At 40.2% G+C, this 23,211-nt stretch overlaps 1 protein-coding gene across 13 annotated transcripts in view; it reads right to left on the bottom strand.

Moving 5' to 3' along the window:
* The window catches only part of neb (nebulin), a 58,897-nt gene that overhangs the window by 1,605 nt on the left and 34,081 nt on the right, over positions 1-23,211 (bottom strand). For 3 of the 13 annotated variants that reach the window (XM_026294586.2, XM_026294596.2, XM_026294592.2), the window contains 43 exons: positions 22,787-22,894; positions 22,571-22,678; positions 22,348-22,452; positions 22,127-22,231; positions 21,943-22,041; positions 21,752-21,856; positions 21,450-21,554; positions 21,251-21,355; positions 20,954-21,058; positions 20,687-20,791; positions 20,456-20,560; positions 20,214-20,318; positions 19,964-20,068; positions 19,557-19,658; positions 17,559-17,660; positions 17,342-17,449; positions 17,148-17,252; positions 16,942-17,046; positions 16,745-16,849; positions 16,506-16,610; positions 16,245-16,355; positions 16,033-16,143; positions 15,767-15,868; positions 15,453-15,557; positions 13,479-13,592; positions 13,179-13,283; positions 12,549-12,653; positions 11,797-11,901; positions 11,034-11,144; positions 10,187-10,297; positions 9,227-9,340; positions 9,001-9,105; positions 8,759-8,863; positions 8,214-8,318; positions 7,691-7,783; positions 6,827-6,919; positions 3,516-3,608; positions 3,068-3,160; positions 2,204-2,296; positions 1,624-1,731; positions 1,092-1,278; positions 505-597; positions 66-206 (listed from right to left, as the gene is read on the bottom strand). In XM_026294586.2, coding sequence (XP_026150371.1) covers positions 66-206; positions 505-597; positions 1,092-1,278; positions 1,624-1,731; positions 2,204-2,296; positions 3,068-3,160; positions 3,516-3,608; positions 6,827-6,919; positions 7,691-7,783; positions 8,214-8,318; positions 8,759-8,863; positions 9,001-9,105; positions 9,227-9,340; positions 10,187-10,297; positions 11,034-11,144; positions 11,797-11,901; positions 12,549-12,653; positions 13,179-13,283; positions 13,479-13,592; positions 15,453-15,557; positions 15,767-15,868; positions 16,033-16,143; positions 16,245-16,355; positions 16,506-16,610; positions 16,745-16,849; positions 16,942-17,046; positions 17,148-17,252; positions 17,342-17,449; positions 17,559-17,660; positions 19,557-19,658; positions 19,964-20,068; positions 20,214-20,318; positions 20,456-20,560; positions 20,687-20,791; positions 20,954-21,058; positions 21,251-21,355; positions 21,450-21,554; positions 21,752-21,856; positions 21,943-22,041; positions 22,127-22,231; positions 22,348-22,452; positions 22,571-22,678; positions 22,787-22,894 — 4,600 coding nt within the window. Of the gene's footprint in view, positions 1-65; positions 207-504; positions 598-1,091; positions 1,279-1,623; positions 1,732-2,203; positions 2,297-3,067; positions 3,161-3,515; positions 3,609-4,864; positions 6,350-6,826; positions 6,920-7,690; positions 7,784-8,213; positions 8,319-8,758; positions 8,864-9,000; positions 9,106-9,226; positions 9,341-10,186; positions 10,298-11,033; positions 11,145-11,796; positions 11,902-12,548; positions 12,654-13,178; positions 13,284-13,478; positions 13,593-15,452; positions 15,558-15,766; positions 15,869-16,032; positions 16,144-16,244; positions 16,356-16,505; positions 16,611-16,744; positions 16,850-16,941; positions 17,047-17,147; positions 17,253-17,341; positions 17,450-17,558; positions 17,661-19,556; positions 19,659-19,963; positions 20,069-20,213; positions 20,319-20,455; positions 20,561-20,686; positions 20,792-20,953; positions 21,059-21,250; positions 21,356-21,449; positions 21,555-21,751; positions 21,857-21,942; positions 22,042-22,126; positions 22,232-22,347; positions 22,453-22,570; positions 22,679-22,786; positions 22,895-23,211 lie in introns of those variants that run through there. The other 10 variants (XM_026294599.2, XM_026294587.2, XM_026294590.2 and 7 more) reach the window with 10 other exon arrangements.

Here is a 23,211-nt window from a genome sequence, read left to right as displayed (position 1 = left end):
TGTTTGGTCAAATATTCACATCATAAAATATACCGTCTAAGTTTGGTGTGATTATGGATCATTACCTGAAGAGGTGGCAATGAAGCCGTTGCTGTAGAGGGACAAGTGGTGGTCAGCATCCTGGGACAGCTCGGATTTCTCATCAGCCACGCCGCTCAAAGCACTGGTGGAGCGAGAGTGCTCCTTGCTGCGACGCTGGGCTTGTACTGAGAGAAGGGCGTCAGATAAAAAGAGCTGCTAAACCCCTGCCACCCTAGAGTAGTGGAGCTACTACTGATTAAACACAGATATTTTTTTCTGCCAGAAATTTAAAAAAAAAAAAAAAAAAAAAAAAAAAAATCATATGGTTTGAGATGTTATTTAAAATGCAGTCAGATTATAATCTAAAATTTACCACAACATTATATGGATAAACAAAATATCACTTATTAATCTGAAACATAACTAAATCTGATCTAGTTTTTTCAGGGCTATGATGTGATCATTTGGAGTCTCTCATCTCACCTGACATCATGTGCAGACTCCTGGACTGGATGTTGTCCTCAGCAGGGTCATAGTCAAACACAGAGCCGGGGTTTGTACGCCACACACGCAGGTCTGAGGGCACAGAGTCAAACACAGGACTGGTACAGCACTTACTAAGTCTAGGTGACCAATCTCAGTCTGTGGCATAAGCTGTGTATGAAATTGTACACAGACAAATGCTTGGTGAATTTTGAAAAAGTCTGAGGTTAATTTAATGACACATGGGGACGATGTGGACAGTGGGTCAGAAAAACTATTTCACCATGTAGTAATGGAACAGTTTGTCCAAATGGTTAGAGAAGTCTGAGGAACACAGAATTTGTGAAACAATCTTCTTGATCTTTGAAAGCTCATTGTAAATTTATTTCAGCTTTGAGATTAAATTGCTTTTATGAAGGAAAAGCACCTACATGAGCCTGTTTTTTAAAAGTTCTTTAAGAAGGTAAAACCTGTTGCTGAGGACATTTGGTGGAGGACACCATGTCTTTACAGTTCAAACTTATTATAATTCATATTCACATTCTTATTTGCCTGACACTAATGACTGTGCCTGCTTGTATCAGTACCAGTGGTGGTCTCCTGGTCATGCTCCAGGGCACGTCTCCTCTCCATCTCCACCACACGTCTCTGGATGCCACGGTAGCTGATGTCGCTGAAGTCTTGGGTGATCCTCTTCACGCGTTCTGTCACCAGGTCAGAGGTGATGGGAGTGAAGCTGCCCTTGGACTTCTCAAAGTCCTCATGGTATCTCACCTGGAGAGCGTAGATCAGCCACAGTAAGTGAAATCAGTTAGACTGTGCTCACTAAAGTCATTCACAACAGGCTCAGGTTTTTACCAGCCAAAAGAACAGACAGGTTATCTAAACTACTGTCGTTTGGAGTTAAACCTTAAAGTGAACACTTTTATTAGAAATAAAAGTACATATTTGTAATTTTTAAAGATTTAAATCTTCACCAAGAGGAAATGGGTTTGGGGCTGGGGTTGACTTTTGGTTTTGGTGTTTTTATGGGATTTGCTTGTGGTGGAGAAATGAACTGCCTGGAGTAGATATAAAACTTAAGATGTGAAAACATTTGAATAAACACCAAAATCTTACTCCGGAAATGATGCGCTGGGTCTCCCTGACACGCCTCATCTCAGGTGTGTCCAGAACGAAGGCGGCTTTGCCCTGGACCTGCTTACGGAAACTGTCTGAATACAGCACCTAGAGTGGACAGTGAGAACACAGTGAGCACCTGAAGTGTTTGAAACCTGAGGCCATCATACAGTAGCTGTTAGCATCCACAGCACAAAGGGTGTGGCAAAGAGACTAAATGATAAGAGGACACAAAGAACTACTGGCAGAAGAAGCTGGGGCACGACTGGGATTTCAGACAATTGAATTAGCAGGGAATATTTTATTAAGAGCTCGAAGTATTAAATGAAATATGATTACATCCCAATCTTCAGTGGGAGGCCAGCAGGGGAACAAGACGGAGTGGAGCAGTTTCACAAACAGGAGGGGTTAGCGGTCGTGATGTGTGCAGACACACCACAGCTGGTGGCATTAATCACATTTAAGAAAGAAAGTGCAGTGGGGAGAATTAATACAATTAACCAGAGCCAGGAGACAAGTCAGTTAGAAAAGGGTTAACGTGGGGTAAAAGTAGAACACGTCTTAAGGTTCTTGAGGGTACCGAGCTAATGTTTTCTTGGTTCCTTTTGACTCGCTCCATCTCTGGAGTATACACCACAGGAGTTCCTTTGGCTGAGATGTCTTTATACAACACCTACAGAACAGAAACACAGTGCCCCAAGGGGCAAATCAGACACACTGGACCATCCACAGACCACACACCTATAGGACTGGTTTCATAGACTTGGATTGACCTCAACTCTTACAAGATATGGGAAAAGCAAGTTGCAGGAAATTTCCTAAATGAATTAATCTCAGAGATGTGAGAATATGTTTAGTTAATATGTAATTTGTTGCTTTTAGAATATATTATACAGTCTGAGAAATTTGTCCTATAGAGTGACTCATCCTGGTAGCACCTGTCAAACATCCAGGATCTCTACTGCAGAAACAAACACACTCCTCACACTTCAGCAGGAGGTTTAGCTTGTCATTTGCTGCGAAGTGGAAATTAACTCAGCAGCACGCAGGCGCTTTATATGAAGAAAGCCGGGCTGCGGGTTAGAGAACAGTGTAAATAGGAGGGGGCTCTTGGGGAGCATCACAGGCCAAAGTAGAGGATTTCACTCTGCTTGAAGGGGTTGATAGTTGAGGATTAAAGATGGATAGAAAAGAAATAGAAAAGAAAAAAGAAATGCATAGGTTAGCTTAAGGCTGCATTAGGGTCAAAGTGGCGACGATGGCAGGGCTGGAGCTCAGGAGACTGCAGTCTGTGTCGTGGATGGAGATCAGCAAGAGGTGATGAGAACATTAGATGATAGCAGAAAGGGGGCGGGGTTAGCAAATTATGATGGGCATTATTGATGAGCACTACTGTCTACTCTCAACAGTTAGGGGCACACGTGGTTCGGGTTCATTCCACTACCGAGCTGATGTGCTTCTGGGTTTCTTTGACCCGCTTCACTTCAGGGAGGTCCGGTATAGCTGTGGCTCGACCCAGAGAGTCCCTGTATTTTATCTACCCAACAGTTTGGGTTTTTTTTGCAGAGAGATTAGAGGAGAAAGTTGAAGAGTAGGTCAATCAGAGACAATTGCAGGAAGACAAAATATGAAGACATAGCACAGCACCAAAAATCACAGCAGACATGGAACATGGAATTAAAACACAGACCTTTTTCCTGCGAAATGAAGAAGCAGATTATGTTAGAGGGGGTTTGGTGTGACAAGCACAAAAGCTTGAACATCTACACAACTGATGGAAGCTCAGAAAAGTTGTTATGGCATTGTGTTTGAGGAAATTAAGTGCGAGATAGAGGAGCGGATGAAGGCAGATGAATGTACAGCACAGGGAACAGGGTCACTCAGAGGAATACCGTGCTAATATTTTGCTGATTGCGTTTGACTCTCTCCATCTCTGGGGTCTCTGATACTGAAGTACCTTGTCCCACACTTTCTTTGTATTGACGCTTTGAATGAGACAGCACAAAAAAGTCAAATACAGTGACAATACACCGAAAGGCAGGTTAGTTTTAAATTTAGAAGGGTAGAAAAAGCCAAAAAACTAAAGAAGGGAAATTAGGAAAATGCAACTAAGTTTAAGGGAAAAATGGAGGAAAATTATGTTTCTATGTCATTGTAAATTCAAAATCAAGTCATCAACCAAGTCTGATAAAGCTGAATGATTTATGGAGCTTAGTTAGGATGGAGGAGGGAAAAGGAGAACTAGGTTTACTAGAGTTTTAGACAAGTGTAAGAGGTCAGAGGGCATTCTGAGGAATGATTTTAGGGGATAAATAAGGGTCACTGCAGGTCTGATCCTCTACCAAGCTGATATTCTTCTGGGTTTCTTTGACCCTCTTCACATCAGGGGGGTCTGGTATGGCTGTGCCTTGACCCACAGACTCCTTGTACTTTATCTGTTCATTACATAAATTACACAGGTACAGAGTCAGACAGGGACAAACTACAACATAGTATGTACTGTACACACAGACACGTCCATCCATTCATCACAGTGTTCACTTTAGATAAACAGACAATAAAAGGCTATTATTCATATCAGTTTTCAGGAATTTCAGGGGTAGTTGGGTGCATAACAAAAAGTAAGTTTGTGAAATATACGGGTTCTTCTTTTTCAAAATGGATGATTCAAAATGGTTTTAGACGTGATTAGTCATAATGAAAGAGAAAAATCCTATGTAGTGTTCAAGATCTAAAAATCACATCATAAACCAAAGCTGGTAAAAGGGGGTGATTTATGAAACTCAGTTAGGATGGAGGAGAAAATAACAGGACTGAAAACACAAAAGGTAAAGTTTTTTTTAGAGTTTTAGCCAAGTGTAAGAGGTCAGAGGGCATTCTGAGGAATGATTTTAGGGGGATAAATAAGGGTCACAGCAGGTCTGATCCTCTACCAAGCTGATATTCTTCTGGGTTTCTTTGACCCTCTTCACATCAGGGGGGTCTGGTATGGCTGTGCCTTGACCCACAGACTCCTTGTACTTTATCTGTTCATTACATAAATTACACAGGTACAGAGTCAGACAGGGACAAACTACAACATAGTATGTACTGTACACACAGACACGTCCGTCCATTCATCACAACATAAACTCTGGATAAATAGGAAATATGAAGTTATAAAAAACCAAGAATGACATATGTCAGTGGTAGTTGGGTATGTTGGCAATAAGTACATTAAATATGCTTTTTTTCCAAAACGGTTGATACTTCATTTAGTTTAACAGCTGAGGGGTTTGATGCACTGAATTATCATGAGAGGAAATAATTATACAGGACTCTCAAAGTCTCAGTCATCAACCAAAGCTGGCAAAAAGGAGTGATCCATGGAGCTTAGTTAGGATGGAGGAGGGAAAAGGAGAACTAGGTTTACTAGAGTTTTAGACAAGTGTAAGAGGTCAGAGGGCATTCTGAGGAATGATTTTAGGGGGATAAATAAGGGTCACTGCAGGTCTGATCCTCTACCAAGCTGATATTCTTCTGGGTTTCTTTGACCCTCTTCACATCAGGGGGGTCTGGTATGGCTGTGCCTTGACCCACAGACTCCTTGTACTTTATCTGTTCATTACATAAATTACACAGGTACAGAGTCAGACAGGGACAAACTACAACATAGTATGTACTGTACACACAGACACGTCCATCCATTCATCACAACATACAGTTTAAAACATCTGACCATAAAAGGTTAGAACTGAGTGTGATGTATGTTAATAGTAGTTGGGCACATTGGAAACATGTAAATATACTTTTTTTTCCAAAAGGAATAATGTTTCATTTAGTTTAACAGCTGAGGGGTTTGATGCACTGAATTATCATGAGAGGAAATAATTATACAGGACTCTCAGAGTCTCAGTCATCAACCAAAGCTGGCAAAAAGGAGTGATCCATGGAGCTTAGTTAGGATGGAGGAGGGAAAAGGAGAACTAGGTTTACTAGAGTTTTAGACAAGTGTAAGAGGTCAGAGGGCATTCTGAGGAATGATTTTAGGGGATAAATAAGGGTCACTGCAGGTCTGATCCTCTACCAAGCTGATATTCTTCTGGGTTTCTTTGACCCTCTTCACATCAGGGGGGTCTGGTATGGCTGTGCCTTGACCCACAGACTCCTTGTACTTTATCTGTTCATTACATAAATTACACAGGTACAGAGTCAGACAGGGACAAACTACAACATAGTATGTACTGTACACACAGACACGTCCGTCCATTCATCACAGTGTTCACTTTAGATAGACAAAATGTTTTCAGGAATTTCAGGGGTAGTTGGGTGCATGGCAAAAAGTAAGTTTGTGAAATATACAGGTTCTTCTTTTTCAAAATGGATGATACAAAATGGTTTTAGATGTGATTAGTCATCATGAAAAAGAAAAATCCCATGTAGTGTTCAAGATCTAAAAATCACATCATAAACCAAAGCTGGTAAAAGGGGGTGATTTATGAAACTCAGTTAGGATGGAGGAGAAAATAACAGGACTGAAAACACAAAAGGTAAAGTTTTTTTAGAGTTTTAGACAAGTGTAAGAGGTCAGAGGGCATTCTGAGGAATGATTTTAGGGGGATAAATAAGGGTCACAGCAGGTCTGATCCTCTACCAAGCTGATATTCTTCTGGGTTTCTTTGACCCTCTTCACATCAGGGGGGTCTGGTATGGCTGTGCCTTGACCCACAGACTCCTTGTACTTTATCTGTTCATTACATAAATTACACAGGTACAGAGTCAGACAGGGACAAACTACAACATAGTATGTACTGTACACACAGACACGTCCGTCCATTCATCACAACATAAACTCTGGATAAATAGGAAATATGAAGTTATAAAAAACCAAGAATGACATATGTCAGTGGTAGTTGGGTATGTTGGCAATAAGTACATTAAATATGCTTTTTTTCCAAAACGGTTGATACTTCATTTAGTTTAACAGCTGAGGGGTTTGATGCACTGAATTATCATGAGAGGAAATAATTATACAGGACTCTCAAAGTCTCAGTCATCAACCAAAGCTGGCAAAAAGGAGTGATCCATGGAGCTTAGTTAGGATGGAGGAGGGAAAAGGAGAACTAGGTTTACTAGAGTTTTAGACAAGTGTAAGAGGTCAGAGGGCATTCTGAGGAATGATTTTAGGGGATAAATAAGGGTCACTGCAGGTCTGATCCTCTACCAAGCTGATATTCTTCTGGGTTTCTTTGACCCTCTTCACATCAGGGGGGTCTGGTATGGCTGTGCCTTGACCCACAGACTCCTTGTACTTTATCTGTTCATTATATAAATTACACAGGTACAGAGTCAGACAGGGACAAACTACAACATAGTATGTACTGTACACACAGACACGTCCATCCATTCATCACAGTGTTCACTTTAGATAAACAGACAATAAAAGGCTATTATTCATACAGATTATTGCATATTTCAGAAGTAACTGTTTTAAAAATGGATGATACTTCATTTAGTTTATTACTTCATGAGGCAATGAACTATGATGAGAAAGAAAAATCCAACAGCACCCTCAAAGTCCCAATAGATGATGAAGAGTTTAACTTGTGTAAACAATGTCCTTATATTGTCATGTCCACAACATGTTAGAGGAATGTTGGAAGGGCAGCAAGGTCATAAATGATCCCACCTTACCTTCAAAAACAGATCTAGACCAAACTGTTAAAAACAGTCCCAGATCAAAAGTATGTAATTAAGTCTGCAAACGGACACCCTTGTATGTGGACAAGGACGTCCGTACATTTCTGGCCATTTGGTGTACTGTGATAGGAAGTTGGTATCTTGGGCAAATTTATGTTTACACAAGTTACAAAAACATGAGCGGCCTTTGGGGGCACTGTCATGTTGTATAATTAGTAAAAATATAAATAATGAGCATATATAAGTTCTGTAAACAGTTGGGTTGAAAATGGTCATTTGAAGGGATTACATGTGAAACAGATCAGGTTATATTCTCGACACTAGAAGGAGGGGATATGGAAGGGACTGGTTGAGGCGGTGATGGAGGGGTGCAGGGGCACTGGAGTACCGTGCTAATGTTCTGCTGGTTGCGTTTAGCTCGCTCCATCTCAGGGGTCTCGGGTAAAGCTGTGCCTCCTCCCAAATCGTCTTTATATTGAATCTTTACACAGATGAGGAAGGAAAGCGGCAACCGGTGGTTAGCCTGATTTTAACTTTTGATTAATAGGGGTAGGTGTTTGACTGAATTTCCAAACCACACTTGATTTAGTTGTGTTGCACCTTGTGACCAACAGCACACACCAACAAACACAAAGTGAATGAGACAGACAAATAAATCAACATTTAAAGGATCAACTTTTGTCTGAACACAACTTGTTACCATGAATAAACACACAAGCTCTGCACTAACAAGTACCAATGTTACACTACAGAACAAATCACCAGGAGTTAGTTGCGTGAATTAAAATGCTGCAAATTTTAGGTTAAAAAAAAAAATTCAGTTTGGTCCAAAGAAAAAGGGGCTACATATCAAGGTTATTAGATGAATACATGTTAAAAAATATTATATATGTATATTATAGAGTAGATACCAAGCTGAAATTCTTTGTATTCTCTTTAACACGGAGCATTTCAGGAGTGTCCTGTACAGTAGACACTTTGCCCTTTATGTTTTTAAGGTCAATCTGGTATTGAAGCTACAGAGAGAAAAACAAAAGTGCAGTTAAAGAGTTTCATAATGATACAGAGGTAAAGAAAAGAAAAAAATGGACAGCCAGGATACTACATGTTCATATGAACGAAAAAGTTGACCTTAATTTCTATTAAGGATTAGCATGAAAGCTGTTTGCATTATATCCCAAACTAAAACATACTGTGTCCCTCTCAGTACTAAAAAATGACACCAAATACTGAATTTACAGCTGGATTCAATTCTGTTAAAGCCATACAAATTCAAAGGACATTCCACCAAAAGTACAAAAATATATTCAAAAGTATTGAAGATAATACTTTCCAGCAGACATAAAGACATACACGGCCACCAGACACTGGAAGAAACTCCTGACTTCATACTGTAGGTCCAACAGCAGTCAAAGACATGATGCCCCGGTAAGACACAATGTCATTGGTTACTTACGGTGCTGAAGTTCTTCTGGTTCTCACGAACTCTCTGCATCTCTGGAGTGTCGAGCACGGGTACATAGTGAGACATCGTCTTCTCAGCCTCCTCCTTGTACTTTTTCTGTTGGACAAAAACAGGCGGTCAGCACAGATCTCAAGTAAAAACAGACTACCACTCAAAGCCTGTTTAGTTTGAAATCTCTCCACATACACTGGTTCAGTCTCAAAGTGAGGTCAGTGGTTAAAATAGCAGTGTACCTGGCTGATAATGTTCTTCATCTGCTGAGCATGGATGATGTCTGGGGTGTCGATGACAGTTGTGTAGCTGGCCCTGTCCATCTCAGCGGTCTGCTTGTACTTAATCTAAAGAACAACAACAACAAAAAAAGTCAATCAGTGCTGTGTCTTTATATCACACACTGTATTCACTCCACAGACATTTCCAACAACACAATGTAGTAAAACAGTGCTTGATGATTCACACCTGACTGAGGATATCTGTGGCGTTCTTGGCCCTCATAAAGTCTGGGGTGTCCGAAGCCAAAGCCAGCATTCCCTTGCCCTTGATCTCCTGCTCCAGGGACTTCTTGTACTCTTTCTATAAATTTCACCGGTGATAGAGTTTAACATGAAAGCACTTTACTCATTGAAAGCAAACACAACTGGCAGAATAATATATACAATATGATTATTACTAATTTACACTAAGGGAAAGGATGGGTGGCAAAACCAAGGGGTCTAGGGGACTGGTGCAAAAAGAAGTTAGAAGAAATTAGGATTTTTAAGGAACATAAGGGATGAGCAGATGCTGCATAGAGCCCTTCTCAAAACTGGAAATTAAACCAGCAGTAGTTAAGGACAGTGTGTTAAAGCACAATTGGTTATTTTCAACAAATCTATGTTTTTGATTACCCTTTTTATTAGTTCTGTGTATTTATCAGCTTTCATGGGAACTGCTTTAACATGCTATGCCTACTATACTATACTATCAACCTCTGTTCTTCTCTACTGCAGCTTAACTGTGGCTGCATGTCTAAATGAGCTGCAAAACAAATATATGAACTATAAACTAATGGTAAAGACTCATATTGCAGTACATGTTTAAATAAAAAATACAACAAAATACTGCTATTAGACTTGGATCCTGTGTGACACAGTGAGTAACAAGCCTCTTTGTCTTAATATAAAACATCCTTTGATTATATTTGAGGTTGTTTTTTTTTTTTTTAAATACAGTATTTACAAAAAGGAAGAAGCATAATATATAGTGATGTTCTAAACCAGGGACATGACAAGAGTCAAACCCAGCAGGTCACCATTTAGTGTGATGACGAAGCATAGTTTGGACAGAATAGGATTCAGCAGATGATGCACCAAGATGCAAAATGCAAGTCACTTGGATGAGAGTGTGAGGCCACTCCCATCACCTGTCAGTAAGTCGTACCTCACACAGGATCTGAGTAGCATTCCTTGCCCTCAAAAGCTCCGGAGTTTCCTCCAATACAGTTAGCCCTTTACCCTTCACTCCCTCTTCTAGATCCCTCCTGTACTCTTTCTACAGGATGGAAGAAGAACAGAAAGACTGCAGAGAAGGGTACACAGGCAGGCCAGGCCAAGGCATTCATACAGTGTACAGTGGGCAAGCTCTGATACCTGCCCTTAGAGCTCAAAGTCACTAATTCTTCCAAAAACACTAAAGCAATCAAGTGATGAATTCAGGGTTTAGCTCTGCTGTATTATTATTAAAATGTGAAGACTGTTACAGTCACATCTTCACAGAGAAGAGTGAGTGACTTTGGCAGGAGCCCTGATAAAAGACAAAGTGAAACACATTTTAAGAGTGTGAAAACAGAAACAACAGCAAGTGAATTCAAGACAGCATTTCATCTTAGAAACATTTCTTCTTCACTCAAATAATCACATGCATGCATGCAGACTTAACATTACATAGAGAAGATCACAGTCCTAGACGAAGGGCTGATAGATAAATTAGGAAGTGGTAAACAGATGCTGATAAAAACAATACTAACTACTTTATTACACACAACACAACTTGAAAGAGGAGGAAAATGAAAACTTTTTTTTACTGTTAATAGTTTAGGGCTGTGCATGCAAAAGAATTAAAACTAAACTGCCTTGATGAGCCTACAAGAAAGAAGGAAACCACTCGAGAGATTAACAAAACAGAGTAAAGAAAGAGGGACTTGGTTGTGATGTAGTCTTAGTATGATTATAAAACATGGGTGATGTAAATCGGGGAAATTGTCAGCGATGACTTATCCTTTAGTTACCTCACTGGCTATTTTGGTGGCGTGTCTGACATGTATCATGGCAGGAGTGACCTCCAACCCTGAGAGGTTCTTGCCCCTCATGTACTCCTCAAAGTCCTTCTTATAGTCTTTCTATTGGCCGTAAAGATAAGACAAGGGACAGACAGAGCTCAGATAACCACATGCAAGCACCACTGGATCACAATGCAGCTACCTGATCCTGATTTACACCAGTCTACTTATAATGACACCCACTACTGTATGTGCAGCCTCTGATGTGTTTAATGATTGAATGCTGGTGTGAATGTCTGGAGTGTTAACTCTAAGATAATCAAGATCTAGTAAAATCTATGAAATTGTTATAATTAAAACCTCCAGGCCCATTAGAAAGTGTTGAAGTACTGCATCGAACATACTTTACCTTTGTCATCTCTGCATCATTAGATGATTAAACTGTCTCAACTTATACACAACAACACAAAAATCATTCAGTGCATTTACTTTACACTGCCTTTATTTAAGAGCAGTAAACGCTGAAGGACTAATAGTGTGAGTGATAGTTTACTGAGATATACTGCACATTGGTAAAAGTGAAAGTGATTAAGTCACTGTAGCTATGACTCCAACAAGCTTAAGCACATCAGTATCTAAGAAGAGGCAATACAGCACAGGTTAATGTGAAAGCAGGCACTGAAGAGTCTTTGGGCTTGATGACAGGCCTGTAATGGAAAGTGTATAGGATTTGTAGCCACCTGAAACACATGGTTAAAGACCGGGTATTTACCTGGCTCTGCATGTGCTGCGCCTCTTTGGCAGTCAAATATGTAGGTGTCTCAAAGTCCATCATGGGCTTGCCTTTCTCCTTCTCATACTTCTCCTTGTATTTGATCTGGAACAGCCCACACCAGTGTTTTCAATGGGCAGTTTTGAACATCTTAAAGGCACATATTTGTTTCCATTAGTTGTTTGAGTTGTAAAATCTCTCACAGTAAGAATCAAATCAGCACTGCTTTTGTTCTTGTCAGCTGATGCAAAGGCAGATAGATTTTAAAAGCCTGTATATGTGATACAGTAATAACAGACTTGACACTTGCTGTGACAGATTGGCCAACTGAAGCTTATGGCTGCCTGGAAGGTAGGGAAAGTGCATTCAAAAAATGAAAACATTAAATTATTAACAGCAAAACGACTAACAGCAACAGTATATGGAATTTGCAGAAAATGAACAAAAGCTTGCAAAACCTCTTGTATGGTTCCATAAAGAAAATAAATATTTATGAAGAAATTCTGCCATTTACGTCAAATAAATGAAGTGCATTTGTTATTGTACTTTTTGCAACATTAAATATGTGATGTATTGTAACAGATTTAGCTTAAAGCCAATTTACCACATTGATAATGTAAAGTTGTCAGCAGAAATAACCTTTTAAAAAAATAGCACACCACCACCCTCCTGTAAGTCCCAGAAATAAAATCCACAGCTGTGCTTTTGGGAGTCTATAGTGTTTGTTGACCCCCAAAGTCAGCACCACTTACATTACTCTGAAGTTCAGAGGCCTCCTTGTGATGGAGCTGTTCTGGTGTGTCAGGGATCATAAGGTAGTGACCCTTACTCTCCTCAAATTTCTTCTTGTAGCAGTACTACAAGGGAATTCCCAGTGAAGTAATACAGCTCAGTACAGCAAACAAGAAAAAAAGAACATCTGTCTGGAGTTTACTCCCATCCAGTAAATTATATTTGACAGAAATCAAAGTGTTAACTGTAAAAGCAGCTTTAGGGAGTTAAACTTGTGTAAAAAATGATCAAAAACTGATGAAGAAGCAGGGGGATTTGCATTAAATGTTCATTAATAAAAATAGATCTGTACAAACTACAGGAGGAAAAAAAAAACAAACTGAAAAAATTAGAGGTTATAGGTGAGAGTAGTGAAAGGTCAAAGGTCAAAAGGTAAAGGGGAGAAGGGTAAAGATCACTACCAGATGAGGTCACACAATAACAGATGACAGCGATGGAGCTTAGTGCAGAAAACCACGAGGTGGTCAATAATATGCAGCAGGTGTGTTATTGTGGGTGATGTGAGGCTGACGGAAACATTGGTCAGACACATTTCAGTGAACCACAAGAGGGTGAGAATGTGAGCGGGTTAAAGGCTCAGGGTGTCTTACGTCGCTGGACAGTCTACTGGTGCTCAGGCCGTGCTGCATGGACAGAGACTCGGACATGTCGGACACAGGCTTGTGGAGCTTCTTCAGGTCACCCTTGTATTTCACCTGGGGGCGGTGTCAGTAGATGTATTACGAAGGTGCCTCCTGCTAACTGATCTATCTTACATTACTGAGCTACCTTCAAACAACATGCAAACAGTGCCCCAACTATTGATTCTCTGTTTTGAACTAAGTCATTCTCGTTGTTTGACATTATGCACATGAAGTCTGTAGAACCACGCAGTGTATCTGAGCACATACCTCACTAGCGAGCACATTGGCATCCTTCAAAGTCTTGTAAATCTTACTCTCCTTCGGGTCAAACTGTGGTCGCTTTCCTTTCATCTCCTTGTCAAACTTCTCCTTGTACTTCAACTGTTATGGGAAGCAAAGAGCTAGTGTAAGTGCCTAGTTTAGGGGAGACCAAAGCCAGTGGAAGATTAACATGACTCCATCACACTGGGAACATTATAAGATAAAATGAAAATGTTTTTATACTGTAGCAGGTGTAATGCATGCTTCACAGTATTAATTACCCCTTGTTATAGATAATGGGCAGTCAAATTGTGTTGCTCCTAAACAATGATAAATGTATTCATGCATCAGTTACATTTTATTTTGATTCAGTGGATTCTACTTCACACTTTACATTAAAATGCATCTTAAACGAAAAACTGTGATTGGATTTTGCACTAGCTCCTATTTGAATTCATCTATTAGAAGCTGCAGCTGAACCGTGAAACTTTGCAAGGAAACTAATTCTGATGTTAAAAATGTTCATGTGGGCCAGGGCCACTGTAAATTTATATTAACACTACACCATGTGCTCACTGATAATGCATTTTAATGTTAAGTGTGAACAGAACCTAATAGAGCATTCTGATCCACAAAAACACAACACAGACTCATATATAATTAGGTATATATGGTAGGCCAGGCTTTCTGGTATAGCCTGGATTGTTCTTTCTATCCAGACATCAACCAGCTTTAGAGAGAAGATGAGACAATGCGATAATATTGGGTCTAAAATCTAGCAATCATTTGTTTATTCTACCAATGTTTCAGAAAAGCTACACTATTTCCTATTAAACCCAAAAAGGAGGAAACGCAGCATAGTTGACTACTGGATAAACAATTGTTTTAGAAAACAAATGCAGTAGGTTGGTCATGTCTGAAAACTTCTAATACTGTAACGTTAAGAGAGAGAGACTCACTCGTCTCTGACTCACTGATTGTGTGACTCAGAAGAAAAGTGGCAGAATCCAAAAATGTTAAATGAAATACATAAACAAGATTTATACACAGTAATGATATCAATATAAAGTATTGGCACCAGTGCAGATAATGCAGCAATGCAATGCTTTTCTATGCTTAGCAATTAGCCAGAGCATATAAGGGAAGCAAAACAGCAGAGTGCGCACACAGATCTAAACTGAACTAATAATGCTCACAAGCCAAATCAGAAATAATAACTTCATAGCATTTAACATTTTAAACATAAAAGTTCATTAGGATTTGGATCAGACTCAGCGAATCCTGCAGTAAAATCAGAAATGAACCAATCAGTCAGTCAATAGATCGAAGACAGGAGACACACATATAGTAACAGCCCTTCAGTTTCAGGGCATGAACCTCCTTACATCACTAGTCAAGGCACTCATTTTCTTAATGTGGCGCATCAGCGGGGTATCAAAGGAAGCTGCTCCATGGAGGGAGGGCTTAGCCTCCACCTACAAAGCGCAGTGAGATGGAGGCATGAGAACACACAGGCTAGAACAATATTGAAGCAGAGAGAGGAACGGGACGAGGAATAAGGAGACTAAAATAGAAGGATGGAGGAAGAGGAGCAGGGAGGACACATTTAGGGAGGTGGGACATGTACAATGATATGAGCAGTTAAACAGGTAAATATATTTTAATGCAACAGTAAATGAAGACATTGATTATAATGCAGAATGGCAGAGGAAGCGTTTTTTTTTAAGAGCTGCTAGTTCTATCGTTAGAGCTGCAGGATTACTGCTAAGCATCTGCGACAACACTGGTCTCTGCAGGAATTTGCCTTGAGACGCTGATCTGACACTCAAACACTTGAGCTTTGCTGGAGTAATATTGGTTCCACAGACTTATTCCAGCAATCTTGTGTGTAGAATAAATAAGGAAAATATGAGCTGCTAAATGTATGAAAACATTGGAAAAGGGCTCCATGACACAGATCATTGATTTGGTTTGTTGTACCTCGCTGGTCAGCTTGGACACCTCAGTGGCCAGAGTGATGTCTGGGCGGTAGGTCAGAGAACCTCCACGGCTTGCCTCCTCACGGGCCTTGTCACGGTAGCCAATCTGATGCAGACAAGATAAGAATCAGTGGACCGTGTACAAAGCTAGTTTGGTGTTGTTACTTATTCTTTTGTGCTGAGTTGTCATCCTTCTTAAACTGGCAGTGGCTGGTCACATTTTAACAATTGATACTGCACAGTCCTAGTCTCAGACCGACTAGGGTTTGAAGGACTAAACTACAAAAAGCTTTTTTGCATCTACTTGATGGTTACCCCACTGATGAGTTTAGCAGCCTGGGTGGCCTTCTTTATGTCAGGACGGTCGACAACAGTAGTGTAGTGCAGGTTGGTTTTAGCATCCTTCTTGTAGGCAATCTGTGACATTGGGCAGAAGAGAGAACAGAACACATATGTGCCAAAAACTGACCAGCACATCGAAACAGAAATAAGAGAGGATATCAAACCATAGCAGAGATTTTACTCTGTGAATAAAATCATTAAAATGACATTTTAGTACAAGAGGAGGTGAGATGACTCACGCTGCTCTGCTTCTTGGCCACGTCCATGGCATGTTCAACATCCGGAGGATCGATCATATGGTTATACACTGACTTGCCCTTCTCCTTCTCAAACTTAGCTTTATACACTTTCTGTAATGAAAGAAAGGAATGTGAAGGCCAGCAGCACAAAACAGCTCAGCGTTATGAGATGGCTGAGCTGACTTTGTATAACGAATGTGAGGCAGGTTTACCCCGCTAACGAGCTTCTTGACCACCCTGCTGTGGGCGGTGTCACGAGTCTCGGGCAGTGTGGTGAATGAGCCGGTCTGCATGGCCTTCTTACTCTTCTCCTTGTATTTGGTCTGAGTAAGAACATAAAGAACTTATAAGAAAGCGTGTTCCTGTAGTTTTATAAACAGCTTCTTTAGTCGGACATATTTTATTCAAAACCTGACAACGGCTCATGCAAAGATGAAGATACATTTGTTGACTTTCTGCTGAACATTTGTTACCTCTGATGCCAGAGTTCTCACAGCCTTAGCATGAAGGATTTGAGGAGTGTCCAGGACAGGAATGTAGTGGCCCTTTGCCTTTTCATACTTCTCGTTGTATTTTACCTAGAGCACAGAAATGAATCAAACATTAGTTTACAACATGTCAAACAACACGACTTGAAGTAGACTTGTGTAAGCTCTGACTGCCTTTCAGTAAGATCTTTTTATTACAGTTGTTAAAGAAGAGAAAATCTTACCTTACTGGCCATTATAGCATTTCTCATACACAGGATGGTTAACGGGTCATCAACTACCGACGTCACAATGCCCTTTAATATCTCTCTGTCATACTTGTACTCGGCCTGTGGGTGAAACAATGGGGGGGGCATTAGAAAAACACTCCATCACTGCTGTTAAGATAAAAATCACACATAAAAAAGAAGCAGAAACTAACATCGCTCAGCTGTAAGGAGTTCTTGGCTGCGTTGAGAAAGTCGGGTCTGTCTGCCGTCCAGCTCCATTTGCTCTTGGTGGCTTCATACTTTTTCTTGTAGTCAAGCTAAAAACAGAAATAGTCAAATGTTTAATCAACATAATGTCAGTTCAACTCTAATCAAGAATGAGCAGAAAGGTTTTCTCGATACCGTTACTACCACTTACATTGGTGATGTTCTTGTAGGCCTCTTTGGCAGCGCGAATTGAATGTGCCTCAGGGTCAATGTTGATCTGAGACTTGCACCTCTCGTACACCTCTCTATATTTCATCTACAAGAACACGTCATCAAACATAAACATGAATTTCATTTTTGCGATTCCTGTGTATTTGTAGTGCAGCCAGTCTGAGTTGGACTTACACTGCTGGGAAAGTCTTTAACCTTCTTCATGTGCTTTTGGAATGGAGTGTCATAAGGCAAGGTGTATGCCTTAGCTTTGGTCTTGTTGTACTCCATCTTGTAGATGAACTAAGGAACAACCATCACCACATAGTCAGGAGCAATTCAAAACAAATCAAAACTGAAGAATTGCAGAAATCTTAACATTCACAAAACCAGAGAGAAAGGCAAAACTTACATCTCTGATCTTCAAGGTGCGTTTCTGGGCCTCATACACAGGAGTCTCCAGAACGGTGGTGAACTTGTCCTTGACACGTTCATACTGCTCCCTGTACTTCAACTGATAGAAGAGGATAGTGTGTAAATACTGGAAGGTCAGATTCCCTTATGCATTTGAACTCATCTTATTTATTTATTATGTGTGTTTTGTTTTTTAATCTGTATTCTAGCAACTTGTCTCAATTCTAATGTTTACAGCTAAAGACAAAAAGACAGATTCTTAACCTTTCTGTTAAGTCACATGATGTCCTCATCAGCCAATACAGACATCATGTGACTTCCACTTTTTCTCATTACATAGAAAGCTAATGTGTAAAAATAATTTGATTCTTGTTTGCCATTTACTTCAGAAACTGTTATCTAACATATATATATATACATATATATATATATATACACACATATATATATATATATATATATATATATATATATATATATATATGTGTGTGTGTGTGTGTGATGAGTGAAGTCGTTCCATGCGAACATTTATAAAAACATGCTTCATGAAACATGCACAGACACAAAGGGAGTTATTTTCCAGATGAAAATGAAGAAAATGACGAGTGTTACCACTATTTGGTCATGAAGGTCTGCAGTGCCCACATACTTCATAGTGACCATCAGCTCACTGAGTCTGACACTGATGTATAGACTGGCTTCAATAAAGATGAGGTTTACTCAGGACAAAAACAATAAAAGTAACTCAAAGATTACACTTTGATACTTTAAGAGTATCAGAAATGTATCCACATAGAAAACCTTCCTACAGGAAGAAAGACATTTAAAATCTACACATAAGATTAAATGAATATCTAACTGTGTAACAAGTGACTAGCTACTTTTATCTTGGTCTCTGCAGAGGCTGCGATGCTGCAGTTTGCTTCATGTCTTACTCTTGATATGTCCATCTGCTGTTGGGTAACTACTGCACTGCATTTTAAGATGAGTTAAAGGCTTGGAAATCAGTGAGACATGAAATGAAATATAATGGGTGATGTTGGGATTAAAGCATGAAAGGGAAAGGTGGATGTATGGAGTTAAAATGGGCTGAATGGAGGATGGTTTCTACAGGATGAACATGGTGGGATAAAAGCTTGTCCAGAAACAGTAGAGTGGGTCAAATTAACTTTTAACTTTTATAGAATATATTTTTTTATATATTAAAATGACACAGTGTTTCATTTCTGCCTGTTTGTGGACAGGGGTCCGAGTTATCATGGTTCACCAAGCTGTTTACCTGACTGCCAATAATGGACTGGTAAAGGGCTGTGAGAATGTCAGGACGGTGTAGCTCATTGCAGCCACTCTTGAGCAGATCCTTTGCTTTGGATTTATACATTACCTGTCCACGCGCGCACACACGCACACATACATACACACACACACACACACACACACACACACACACACACACACACACACACACACACACACACACACACACACACACACACACACACACACACACACACACAACATACACATACAGCATGCTGTAGTTGAGGACACATGAAAAACAGCAATGACACTGGGAGAACTGGAGAAATACTCCCGAAATCCAAGTGTGATGAATGAGCCGCTTGTCCTCATCTGTGCCTTCATAGTCACAGAACAAATAACTCACTCAAGTTTGACTTTCTTGAGATTTGCTCATTGGTTTGTTAGGACAAATTTATAACTTAATCGTCGGCACATGGCACAGATGAAGGAGAGTCCTGCTCATTCAAGATAGCACTCCAGCTGCTATGTGAATGGCACCGTTAACCATAACCTGTGTGAACAAAAGGAGAGAATGACAATGATATAGATGGAAGAACTATCACAGTCATGCGACGACGATCACCAGCAGGACTGTCGACAACCTCATGCACCAGTGTCAAGAGTTCTGGAGGACCGGACCGAAGGAGGCGGCAGAGGAGGCAGGCTGGTCTTAAAACACAACCAGGACGTTTACCTGGCTCATCTCCTTGTTTGCTCTGGCCAGTTGGTATTTAGGATCATCTGTAGTCATGGTGAACTTATCTTTGTTCTTCTCATAATGAGCCCTGTAGGCTTTCTGCTCAGAGTGTCAGAAGGTCATTAAAGACAAATATCCAGAAAACACTGTGCACTGTCATGTGCTGAGACTTTTCCAGGGCACAGAGATGAAAATTAAGGTGATATGAAAAACAATTTTAAACATGATATAACTAGAGATAAAAAAAGAGCAGGTCATAAATGTCACATTCATGTTCTTTTACCTTCACGCTGAGATGCACAGAGAAATTTGTAACAAATATTGTTCAACAAACAATCGAATGGATTTTTCTCCAAAATCAAATTTTTAGTGGCTGTAGTGGGATTAAGAATAAAAGGACTCACATTGTTAACGAGAGCGGAGGCATGTTTGGTCATGTGGAAGAACGGCGTGTCACAGGTATACTTGAAATTGCCTCTGTTCTTCTCATAGAAGGATTTGTACAGTTTCTGTAACCAAGAAATTAAATTGTTATGGGACAACAGAGAAAACAAGATCACTGTATAAGTTACAATAACAAACATACAATAAACTTTTACAGCAATTTACCAAATGAATACAAATAATTGTAAATGAACATAACAGATCCTTTACCTTACTGTACAATGCCGTGTTCCGCTCAGCCAACAACAGGTCAGGTGTGTCCCACACAAAGCAGCCAATACCCCTAAGGTAGTCCAGGTCCTCCTTATACTTGACCTAAAGAGGGACATAAAAAGGGACTGAATGACATTTTTACATGGTATGTGAATAATACTTTAATTCCATCCACCTACTGTGGGTAAATATGTAAACACTGGGTACAATATCTTTGAAAATAAGTCAGCAGTACTCACGGTGCTGACGTTTGTATTGACAACTCTGTTGAAGGCGAGCTCAGGACGATCAGGGATGGACCTCCATGTGCCCCGAGAACTAATGTACTTCTCCCTGTATTTAAACTGAGGTAGGGAGATGGAGAGAAAAACAGGAATCGAGACAGGAGAGGTGAAATTAAAACCACTGTAAACTTATAAAGGTGCCAAGATGTTCATAAATAATCAACCAGCTAATTTCTACTTGCTGACCTCGCTGACGTCGTCAGTGACTCTGCGGTGGTAGACGATGTTCAGAGCATCTTTGATTGTGTGGTAGTGGCCCCTGGCGAGCTCAAAGACCTCTTTGTAGCGCAGCTGAAGGCATGAAGAACAAAATTTGTCATAGATTCATAAAACACAAATCCATATAATGGGGCTAATGCATCTCTTCTCTGACAGTCAATATTATTCAAAAGGCTCAGGGCACTGATAGAAATATTAGTGTTTATATAAAGGTTATTCAGTGAGCATACTCACATCGCTGGACTGAAGGTATGATTTCTTGGCAATGATCAGGAAAGGTGTGTCAGCAATGGCAGTGTACCTGTGCTTCATCTTCTCATACTGTTCTTTGTACTTTTTCTAAAGGGAGAAACAGAAGAGACAATTAACAACTATAATTTCTATTCTGTACTGAGAAAGCACTGTAAAGAGTATGAATGAATCAAAGTACACCAGAATACGCCTACTGATAGTGAGGGCTGATGAACCCACCGCTAAACACCAAGGACACCAAGGAGAAAATAAAGCAGGCATGAGGAGGGGAAGACTTACTTCGCTGTAGACCACTTTCATTTTTCTAGCGTGGCCCGTGTGTGGAGTGTCAACTTCGAGAGTGAAATGAGGTCTCTGCTTGGCAGCCAGGTCTATGTACTGGTACTGCAGAGAAACAGAATAATTGTTAGAATATCAGGTAGAGACAATAAATCTGTAAAATAACACAGTCAGTGAGTGAAGCTGTATCTGAGCTGACCTTGTTACTCAGCTGCTGGGCCCATTTGGCTCTCTGTATGTCCACAGAGTCCACAGTTGTGGAGACTTTAGCCATGTCCTTCTTGCTCTGGGCTTTGTAGATCAGCTGAAAACAGAGGAGCAGAAAACGTCAAGTGAAAATCAAACAGAGCCAGTTGCAATATTTATGTTTTGGTCAGGTTTACAAACAGTTATCTGAAATTTATTAGAAGCCATTTAAAAGTTCCCTCTATTGCCTTGGAAACCTGATAATGCGAAAGTATTCATGTAGTGTGATAAAGTGGATTTGGAAAAACGACTCACGCTGCTCAGGTGGGTCTTCAGCTCAGTCACACGTTTGTACTCTGGTGTTTCCAGGACCACGGAGAATTTGGAAAGGTTCTTCTTGGCCTCCACTGGATAGTCCAACTATCAAAGTGTAAAAACAGGAGGTTATGCAAAAGAATGAAAGCTATTGATACAAATGCATGTTGCTGCCAAAAAGAAATACATACCCTGAATTTGCCGATTTTGCGGACATGGATCATCTCTGGAGTGTTATACAGGAAGCAACCGATGCCTCTCAGCCAAGACAGGTCCTCTTTGTATTTCAGCTAAAAACAATGTTAAACAAAGTCTTAGATTTTAAGGTTGATTTTGTGAAAATCTGTGCCAAAACTGTGTCTCTCTTCACCGTACCTCGCTGGTGATCGCATTGACATGGTGGCAGTGCATCAGCTCAGGTGTAATGGGCAGAGAGATCAGCTGCCCTCTGCTGTTGTAATATTTCTCCTTGTACCATAACTAGAAGGAAGAAGAATGACAAGGCATGATTCAAACACACAAATAAACTGCATAAGGCTACTTAGATAAAAATAGGAACATGAATGCCATAAATGGTACTGGAAATCGTTTCGTACGTCACTGATGTGCTTCTGGTTCATCTTGACTTGTTTGATACTGGGTGTGTCGTAGGTTGTGTGGATCTTGTCCTTGTGCTTATGATATGCCTCACGATACAGACGCTGAGGAAGAGCAGAACAAATGAGACTGTTTCAGCCAGTAAGCATTACAAGGTAGTACAGTAAATCTCATCAACACTAATATGTCTGGGTCAGCGATAGCAGCAGTCGCTCATCTTGCCTCATTGACGATTTTGTGAGCTTTCCTGGCGTTGACAAAATTGACACCCTCGGGATGAAGCGTGTATGCCTTTGCCTTTATCATCTCATAGGCCTCCTTGTATTTCACCTACAAAAACAAAAGCAAAAGTGTGTGATTCAGTTATATCAAACTGCATTACCAATAGGGCTTAACGACCATCGAAACCACACAATGACTGGGTGATGAATTACTGACATTGCTTGAGATGATGCTGTTCAGCTTCGCCCGCTTGATGAGTGGCATGTCAGGGGGCAGGGAGTAACCGGTGGGCATGAAGTTCTTGTTGGCCTCCTTGTACCAGTTCTGAGGGAAGCACAGAGAAACAGGGTGAGACAGGATGAATTTCAGCTTGTGAAACATACACACAAATTGATATACAGAAACACACTGCTGAAATTTAGGTCAAAACCCTGAACGTGTTGTATTGATCTTTGAAGCAATATTTAATGTATTAATGGTCTTTAATGTATTTTGGTGTATGTATTTCTTAGAAAGGGAATATTTGTATTTATAATAAAATACAGTATTTGTTTTCATTTATTTTTACAGACAGTTTTTGACAGTTCAATTCTCCAGCATATACCTAAAATCGTAAATTACTAATCACTATAGGAAATTAA

The sequence above is a fragment of the Mastacembelus armatus genome, chromosome 21 (assembly GCF_900324485.2).
Source record: "Mastacembelus armatus chromosome 21, fMasArm1.2, whole genome shotgun sequence".
In the NCBI taxonomy this organism is placed as follows: Eukaryota; Metazoa; Chordata; class Actinopteri; order Synbranchiformes; family Mastacembelidae; genus Mastacembelus; species Mastacembelus armatus.
The sequence above is the reverse complement of the archived record's forward strand: the minus strand, read 5'-3'. Positions and strand labels throughout refer to the sequence as shown.